Consider the following 9513-nt stretch of genomic DNA (forward strand, 5'->3'; position numbering starts at 1 on the left):
CTGCCTGCCTCAACCTCCCAAAGTGCTAGGATTACAGGCTTGAGCCACCGTGCCTGGCCGGTGCTGCATACTTTTAAACAACGAGATTCCAGGCTGGGAGGGGTGGCTCATGCCTGTAATCCCAGCACTTTGGGAGGCCAAGGCCGGCAGATCGCTTGAGGTCAGGAGTTCGAGACCAGCCTGGCCAACACGGTGATACCCCGTCTCTACCAAAATATATTTTAAAAACTAGCTGTATATGGTGGTGCATGCCTGTAATCCCAGCTACACGGGAGGCTGAGATGGGAGAATTGCTTGAACCCAAGAGGAGGAGGCTGCAGTGAGCCGAGACTGCGCCACTGCACTCCAGCTTGGGCAACAAGAGCAGGACCCTGTCATCTCCAAACAAAAAACAAAAAAACCCACAACAAGATCCCATGAGAACTCACTCACTATCTAGAAGACCTCACCAAGGGGATGGTGCTAAACCATTAATGAGAAACCACCCCCATGATCCAATCACCTTCCACTAGACCCCGTCTCCAACACTGGGGATTCCAGTTCAACGTGAGGTTTGGGTGGGGACACAGATCCAAACCATATTAGATTCCCTGAGATGAGGCTGGTACTGCCTGGAGTATGGTAGTGCATGGAGCATGGTGGTGCATGGAGCATGGTGGTGCCTGGCGCATGGTGGTGCCTGGAGCATGGTGGTGCGTGGCGCATGGCAAGCCTTTCCTGCTTGCTCACTGTTTCATTCATATTATGGTTACCTACTCGCTTTGTTTTGGTTCCTCAGGTGCTGGCCCTAAAGCAAGGATCTGAGTGCAAGTAATTTTTTTGGGAAGTGATCGCAGAAAATACCAGCAAGGAAGAAGAAAGTGAACTCAAAAGAATTGAAAACAGGTACTCAGACAAATAAATGTACACACATGTTCAGAGTAGCATATTTCATAATAGCCAAAAGGTGGAAACAGCCCAAATGTCCATCCACAGATGAAGGAGTAAAGAAAATGTGGGGCCAGGTATGGTGGCACGCACCTGTTGTCCCAGCTACCTGGGAGGCTGAGACAGGAGGATCACATGAGCCTGGAAGGTCAAGGCTGGAGTGAGCCATGATCATGCCACTGCACTCCAGCCTGAGTGACAGAACCAGACCCTGTCTCAAAAGAAAAAAAAAAAGGAAATGTGGAATATCCATACAATGGAATATTGCTCAGCAGTATAAGGAATTAAGCTCTGATCGATGCCACAATGTGGATGAACCTCGAAAACAGGATGCTGAGTGAAGGAAGCCAGACACAAAAGGCTGCATAGAATTTAATAGATTTATATGAAATATCCAGAATACTTAAATCCATAGAGACAGAAAGCAGATTAGTGGTGCCAGGGACTCCAGGGAGGGAGAATGGGAAGTGGCTACTAACAGGGATGGGCTTTTGTTTTGGGATGATGAAAATGTTCTGAAACTGACTGGGTGAGGTAGCTCATGCCTGTAATCCTAGCACTTTGGGAGGCCAAGGCGGGAGCCCAGGAGTTCAAGACCAGCCTGGGCAACATGGCAAAACCCTGTCTCTACAAAAAAATACAAAAATTGGCTGGGCCTGGTGGCATGCACCTGTAGTCCCAGCTACTTGGGAAACTGAGGTGGGAGGATTGCTTGAGCTGGGGAGGTTAAGGCTGCACTGAGCCATGATTGTGCCACTGCACACTCCAGCCTGGGTGACAGAGGAGACCTTCTTTCAAAAAGAAAGAAAGAAAGAAGTCCTGAAATTAGATGGAGGTGGTAGTTGCATGATATGTAAATGTACTGAATGCCACTGAATTATTCCCTTTAAAATGATTAATTTTGTGTTATGCGAATCTCATCTCAACTAAAAAAAAAGATAAAAGAAAAAGGGGGAAAGGATGTGGCCAATAGGGAGTTTCCACTGTGGGCAGCTGGAGTTTAATCTCACTGGGGAAGCCTGGAGTAAGTGTGGAACCTATATCTCAGGGTCATTGCACCTAAGGGGTGAGGGAGCTGGGGTATTTATCCACCAGTGAGCCTCAGTCATTGGTTGAAAGCTGCTCCTTTGGGAGGGGGGTCTTGGTTTCCCAGCCTGACCGGCTATGCATGGGCAGAGAATGCCCTATGGTAGAGAAGTCAAGAGTGTGACCTTGCAAAAGTCAAGGCTAAGAGCATATGAGCAGGGCCCTGAGTGCATCCATCTGTCCAGCTGGCTGGAGGTCATGGCTGGGGAATGAAGAGGCATCCTTGGTGTCTCGAACTCACGTGTGCTGGGAACCTGCTGTGCACTAGGCACACCATGCCTGACCCCACGGGTCATCATCTTGTGCATGGCACCGATCCCCTGACCCTGTGTGTCCCCAGGATGCTGCCCATCACAGACCACCTGCTGCACCTCCTGGGGCTGGAGAAGACGACGTTCCGCATGTACACGGTGTCCACCCTTCTCCTCTTACTGCTCTTCTTCCTGTTCCGCCTGCTGCTGCGGTTCCTGAGGCTCTGCCGGAGCTTCTACATCACCTGCCGCCGGCTGCGCTGCTTCCCCCAGCCTCCCCGGCGCAACTGGCTGCTGGGCCACCTGGGCATGGTAAGTGTGGCCAGGCAGGACTGGGCTGGGCTGGGCAGGTGCAGGGTAATAGGTAAGGATGGTGGGCCTGCTGGCTTCCCACAGCCTCCCAAGAATCTGGTTGGGGCTAGCAGCAGATTTATATGATGGGGTATGAGGCTGAGGCTCAGAGAGGGCAAGCAGTTTATCCAAGGTCACACAGTTGGGAGGAGGCAGAACTAACTTTATTTTATTTTATTTTATTTTATTTTATTTTTTTGTTTTTTTGTTTTTTTGAGACGGAGTCTTGCTCTGTCACCCGGGCTGGAGTGCAGTGGCCGGATCTCAGCTCACTGCAAGCTCCGCCTCCCGGGTTCACGCCATTCTCCTGCCTCAGCCTCCCGAGTAGCTGGGACTACAGGCACCGCCACCACGCCCGGCTAATTTTTTGTATTTTTTTAGTAGAGACGGGGTTTCACCGTGTTAGCCAGGATGGTCTCGATCTCCTGACCTCGTGATCCGCCCGTCTCGGCCTCCCAAAGTGCTGGGATTACAGGCTTGAGCCACTGCGCCCAGCCAGAACTAACTTTAAAGATGAATTATTTTGGGAGGCTGAGGTGGGAGGATTGCTTGAGGCCAGGAGTTTGAGACCAGCTTGGGAAACATAGTGAGACCCCGTCTCTACAAAAAATACAAAAATTAGATGGGTGTGGTGGTACACGCTTATAGTCTCAGCCACTTGGGAGGCTGAGGTAGGAGGATTGCTTGAGCTTAGGAGTTTGACACTAGCCTGGGCAACACAGTGAGAACCCATCTCTATAAGAAAAATTACAAAAATTAGCTGAGTGCAGTGGTACACACCAGTAGTCCCAGCTACTTGGGAGGCTGAGGCAGGAGGATTGTTTGAGCCTGGGAGTTTGAGGCTGCAGTGAGCTATGATTGCGTCACTGCATTCTAGCCTGGGTGACCTAGTGAGACCCTGTCTCTCTAAGAAAAAAAAAAAAAGAACTCTCTCTATAATTTTATAGCTATCACTGTAGCAACAGGTACCTTTACCTTTGGAGTTTGGAATCCCAGGGTAGGGATGGAGGTGGGGAGGGGAACACATCCCCTTCTCAGTGTGGTTCCACTGTTCTCCCTTGAATGCTGTGGTCCCACGTCAGGACTCTTATCCCTTTATTGCATTGAAATTTTTTTTTTTTTTTTTTTTGAGACAGGGTCTCGCTATGTTGCCTAGGCTGATCTTGAACTCCTAAGCTCAAGCAATCCTTTGGCCTCAGCCTGCTGAGTCCTTTTTAATTTTGCAGATATGTGCCAAGTATTTTTCCAGGCAAATATTAACTCATTCAGTTCTCTTGACAATTCTAGGAAGTAGGTCCCATGACTAGCCCCATTTTGCATGGAAGATTACTGAGGCACAGAGAGGTTAAGTAGCTGACCTTAGGTCACACAGCTTGTAAGTGGCAGAGCTGGGGTTCAAACCCAGCCTGTCAAGCTTCAGCCTCCATGCTCTCAGTTCTACCCTCTGATGCCTCTAGTTTCTGTAGTTAGTTTCTAGATGAGATCGGTTGGACTTTTCCTTTTTTTTTTTTTTTTTTTTTGAGACAGGGTCTTTCTCTGTCACCTAGGCAGGAGTGCAGTGGTACAATCATGACTCACTGCAGCCTCTACCTCCTGGGCTCAAGGGATCCTCCTGCCTCAGCTTCCCAAGTAACTATGACTGCAAGCCTGCAAGCCCAGGCCCCCACACCTGGCTAATTTTTGTATTTTTAGTAGAGACAGGGTTTCACTATGTTGTCCAGGCTAATCTCAAACTCCTGAGATCACGTGAACCACCGTGCTCGGCCTCCTTGTTTTTAGTTCTACTCTCTGATGCCTCTACTTTCTGGATGAGATAGGCTGGACTTTCCCTTTTGGAGTTTTCTCCTTCATTTCTTCCATCCCCTACCCCTGCTCAGGCCTTATCCTCTCCTGATGGTCCATGGTCCAGCCTCCTCCTTGAGTTCCTACCTCCAGTTTCATCCCTTTAGTCCATCTCCCATCCTGGCCCCAGAGGGATTCTTGGATCCAACCACATCCCTGCCCCTGCTCACACACCCTCCATGGCTCCCTACTGCCATTCAGAAAAAGGCTGGTGTTCAAGGCCCTTTTGGCTCCAGCCTCCATCCTCCTCACTTGTCCCACCATCCCTCCCTAGCTCCATAAAATCACTTCCCACTTCTGTAACAAGGCTCCCATCTCCAAGGCCTTTGCCAAAACTGTACTCTCTGTCCAGGTATCCTTCTCTGCTAGATCAACTTCTACTCATTTTTCATGCCCCATCTCCAATGCCCTTACTCTAGAAAGCCCTCTCTGGATTTGATGATTGTCCTAGAGGAGTGGCCAGGCTCTAGTGCCTGAAGGAGTTGGTCAGGGCCAGCTCTAAAGCCCAGCCTTGACATGGTACATCCAACCCAGCTCCTGGGCCCACGGAGACTGGGTGAGGCTGCAATTGAGGCTTGGGTGTGGACACAATCAGGGCTAAGCCTGACGGAGAAGGAGACACAGGAGCTAGAAAGGGGTCATTTGTTGCTTTACTCATTTGGCAATTGCTGAACCTTATCACTGGCTAGGTGCTGGGTTAGGCTTCTTTGTATCTGAACTCTTCTCTAATTCTCACAGCCTGTGAAGTGGGGATGGATCTGTCCTATTTCATGGATTCATACTTTTATAGATTTGAACACAGAGAGGTTAAGTGTCTTGCTCAAAGTCACACAGCACCTGAGGTTGGGTTTGAACTTGGATTTTTGTAACGTTGAGCCTGAAGCTTTCCTGCCTCATACAACAGGTGAGGAAGTGCAGTTTTGTAGCTAGGCGGCCTGGGTTCAGGTACTAGCTTTGCAGATGATGCCAAAGCTTGCCCATATTCCTCTCAACCCATTTTTGGATGCAGTGGCCTGACGTCCAGCTGCCAGCTCCTGCATTCTAGGGGCTGTCTCTGGTGGCCGGAGCCCATTCTGCAGGTGAAATAAAGGCTGGGCACAGTGGCTCACACCTGCAATCCTAGCACATCGGGAGGCCAAGGCAGGAGAATTGCTTGAACCCAGGAGTTTGAGACCAGCTTGGGCAACATAGCAAGAACCAGTTTTTACAAAATATTTTAAAATTAGCCGGGCTTGGTGGTGCATGCCTAGAGTCCCAGTGCCTGTTCTGCCACTGTTTGTTCTGTGAGCTTGGGAATTAACGTCCCTAGGAGTGACCCTCAGCCAATGACTGATGGGCATTGGTACATAAATACCCCAGCTCCCTCGCCCTTAGGTGGGATGACTCTGAGATGCAATGTGCTACTCTGTCCTCCAAAGCTCCCCAGTGGGACTGAGCCCTGGTTGCCCTTGGTGGTAATTTCCTTGACAACTCATTGTTTACTGGTGGTCTTCTTTCCCTATCTCACTACCCATGTTTTTGGGGATCATCCCCCAAATAAACTACCTGCTCTAGAACCATTGTCTCAGGACTTCCTTCTGGGGGAGCCTAAACCAGAACAGTCACCTACTTAACTTGTAACTTCAGAAAAATCATTCGACCTTGCTGAGTCGAAGCTCACTGCAGCCTCGACTTCCCAAGCTCAGGTGGTTCTCCTGCCTCAGCCTCTTGAGTAGCTGTGATTACAGGCATGTTTTTTTTGAGACGGAGTTTTGCTCTTGTCTCCCAGGATGGAGTGCAATGGCATGATCTCGGCTCACTGCAACCTCCGCCTCCTGGGTTCAAGCGATTCTCCTGTCTCAGTCTCCTGAGTAGCTGGGATTACAGGCGCCTGCCATCAAGCCCAGCTAATTTTAGTATTTTTAGTAGAGACGGCGTTTCACCATGCTGTCCAGCCTGGTCTCGAACTCCTGACCTCAGGTGATCTGCTTGCCTTGGCCTCCCAAAGTGCTGGGATTACAGATGTGAGCCACTACATTTGGCTACTATTTTTAGCTATTGAACATCAGCCAGCGTCAGGCCCATGCTGGGGCTCTTGCTTTGTTATTTCATGAATCCTTTCTACTGCCCTCAGAGGGAGAGTTGATTCTTCTCCATTTTTTCAGATGAGGAAATGGAGGCCCAGGGAGGTGCAGCCAGCTACCTAAAATCATCATGTAGCATTATTGGGCTTGTTTTGAGACTACAGGAGGCGGCAGGAGGAAGGCAGTGGGGGAAGCTGGGTCTGGGTACCTCCTCATTGCTCCTCCCTTACCTCTTGCAGTACCTTCCAAATGAGGCGGGCCTTCAAGATGAGAAGAAGGTACTAGACAACATGCACCATATACTCTTGGTGTGGATGGGACCTGTCCTGCCGCTGTTGGTTCTGGTGCACCCTGATTACATCAAGCCCATTTTGGGAGCCTCAGGTAGGTGCACTGGGCCTCTGAGCTACGTGTGAGTCCTCAACTCCCAGAGCCTATCTGAGATTTTAGACAGGTGGGATATCCAGAGGAAGGGTCATTTGAATAGGGCTTTGAAGGATGAATAAGAGTTCACCAAAGCAAGAATGGCAATCCAGATTGTGAGAACGGTATGGGCAAAGATGTGACAATGACTAAGAGTTCCAGGAACTTCGAGGGAATGTCCATCCATCTGGCAGTCACAGCCAAGCATGTTTGGATAGGCAGTTGTTCCCCATGGTTTTGTTAAGTAAGTGTTACTCAATCCCTGGCCATGGCACTCCCATCATTTGGTTCTGACATTCCCATTATGGCCAGGACTCTTGATGACTCAGCCTGCAGCCTGTTGTCATCACCTGGGCTGACTCTGACTGGCAGGGAGGGAGATGTGGAAGAATTGCTTCTTCCTTGTACAGTCCACACCTATCCCAAGATGTGAGACTCCCAAGTGTGCTTGGCAAGCTCTTGCTCAGCCTTCGACACCCAGCTCCAATGGCCGCCTCCTCCAGGAGTCTTTCCCTGACTTCCCAGACAGACCTATTCTCAGTCCTAACCCTTTGGACCTGGGTATGTTTGTGTCCAGCTCTATCTTTCTCATGAGCGGGACTCTGGATCCTCAGTGTGGCCTTGGGTACCTGGTGTATTAGTTCGTTCTCATGCTGCTATAAAGGACTGCCCTAGACTGGGTAATTTATAAAGGAAAGAGGTTTAATTGACTCACAGTTCCGCAGGGCTGGGGAGGCCTCAGGAAACTTACAATCATGGCGGAAGGGGAAGCAAACACATCCTTGTTCACATGACAGCAGGAAGGAGAAGTGCCAAATTAAAGGGGGAAAAGCCCCGTATAAATTCATCAAATCTCGTGAGAACTCATTCACTATCATGGAAACAGCAGCATGGGGGTAATCTACCCCATGATTCAACTACCCCCCCCATTGGATGCCTCCATGACACATTGGGATTATGGGAACTATAATTCAAAATGAGATTTGGATGGGGACACAACAAAACCATATTACCTGGGCACCTCCAGAGGTATCAGAGAACACCTGAGAGAGCTCACTCTCAAATGAACCAATGAGCTCCAGTAGATCAGGTGTGGCGGTTCACACCTGTAATCCCAACACTTTGGGAGGCTGAGTCAGGAGGGTTGCTTGAGGCCAGGAGTTTGAGACTAGCCTGGGCAATATAGTAAGACCCTGTCCCTTGAAAAAAATAAATAATTACCCAGTGGCACTGATATGCACCTATAGTCCCGGCTACTTGGGTGGCTGAGATGGGAGGATCACTTGAGCCCAGGAGTTTAAGACCAGCCTGGGTAATCTAACAAGACTCCATCAATGTACAAAAACATTAAAAAATATTAGCTATGTGTAGTGGTGCGTGCCTGTAGTCCCAGCTACTCAGGAGGCTGAGGTGAGAGGATTGCTTGAGCCCAGCAGTTGGAGGCTGCAGTGAGCTGTGATTGCACCACTGCTGCACTCCAGCCTGGGTGACAGAGCAAGACTTAGTCTCTCAAAAAAAAAGGGGGGGGGGATTCCAGGAATTTTAGGATCTCTGTCCCAGCTTTGCCTCTACAAACATGCATCTGGGGACCATCTCCAGGGCTGCCACCCAGGAGCTGTGAAAGAAGAAGCTGCCATCCTCCCCTTCTGCAGCTATTCCCTCTCGATGCCTCTTTGTCTCCCATTATTACATTTGTGAAGGGATGACGATCCCCATTGAACTAAGGGGAAAACCTAGACCTTGGGAGGGAGAAGTGACTCTTCGGAGGGATGAATACCAACTTGTGGGAAGAGCCCCGGGCCAGAACTGAGTTGGGTTGGCTCCAAATTCTGGCTTTGACACATACTTGCTGTGAGACCCCAGCCACTTATCCAGCCTCTCTGGGTCTCAAGTTTTGATCTGTAAAATGGATGCAGTTGTGAAGGCTGAATAATATAATGTGGATAAGAGGCCACGTGCAGTGGCTCATGCCTGCAATCTCAGCACTTTGGGAGGCCATGGCAGGAGGATCACTTGAACCCAGGAGTTCAAGACCAGCCTGGGCAACAGAGCAAGACCCTATCTTTACAAAAAATTTTTAAAAATTAGCCACGTGTGGTGGTGCATGCCTATAGTCCTAGCTACTCAGGAGGCTGAGGTAGGAGGATTGCTTGAGCCCAAGAGGTTGAGGCTGCAGTGACCTATGATTGTGCCATTGCATCCAGCATAGGCAACATAGTGAGATTCTGTCTCTAAAAAAATTTTAAAAAGGTTAAAAAATAATATGGATAGGTACTAATAAAGGTATCTCTTCTGCCTTTTTAATATATGTTTTTCTTTCTCTTTTCCTCCTTCCCTTTATTCTTCCTCCCTCTTCTCCTCCTTCTATTTCTCTCTCTACTCCTCCTCTTCCCCCCTCCTTCCTTCTCTTCTTCTTCCTCTCCTCCTCCTCCTTCTTCTTCTTCTTTCTCCCTCTTCCTCCTCCTCCTCTTCCTCCTCTTCCTCTTCCTCTTCCTCTTCCTTCTCCTTCTCCTTCTCCTTCTTCTTCCCAGAGTGGAGTGCAGTGGCATGATCTCAGCTCACTGCAACCT

The 9513-nt window shown here is 49.4% G+C and overlaps 1 protein-coding gene across 1 annotated transcript in view; it reads left to right on the plus strand.

Moving 5' to 3' along the window:
- Positions 1-772: 772 nt before the first annotated feature.
- The window catches only part of LOC105540093 (cytochrome P450 4F22), a 35699-nt gene continuing 26958 nt past the window's right edge, over positions 773-9513 (plus strand). Inside the window, exons 1-3 of the mRNA XM_011980580.1 lie at positions 773-885; positions 2354-2576; positions 6760-6904. Of these exons, the coding sequence (XP_011835970.1) occupies positions 2355-2576; positions 6760-6904 (367 nt within the window). The 5' untranslated portion in view covers positions 773-885; position 2354. The remainder of the gene's footprint in view (positions 886-2353; positions 2577-6759; positions 6905-9513) is intronic.

This window comes from Mandrillus leucophaeus, unplaced genomic scaffold (genome assembly GCF_000951045.1).
Source record: "Mandrillus leucophaeus isolate KB7577 unplaced genomic scaffold, Mleu.le_1.0 Scaffold215, whole genome shotgun sequence".
Classification (NCBI taxonomy): Eukaryota; Metazoa; Chordata; class Mammalia; order Primates; family Cercopithecidae; genus Mandrillus; species Mandrillus leucophaeus.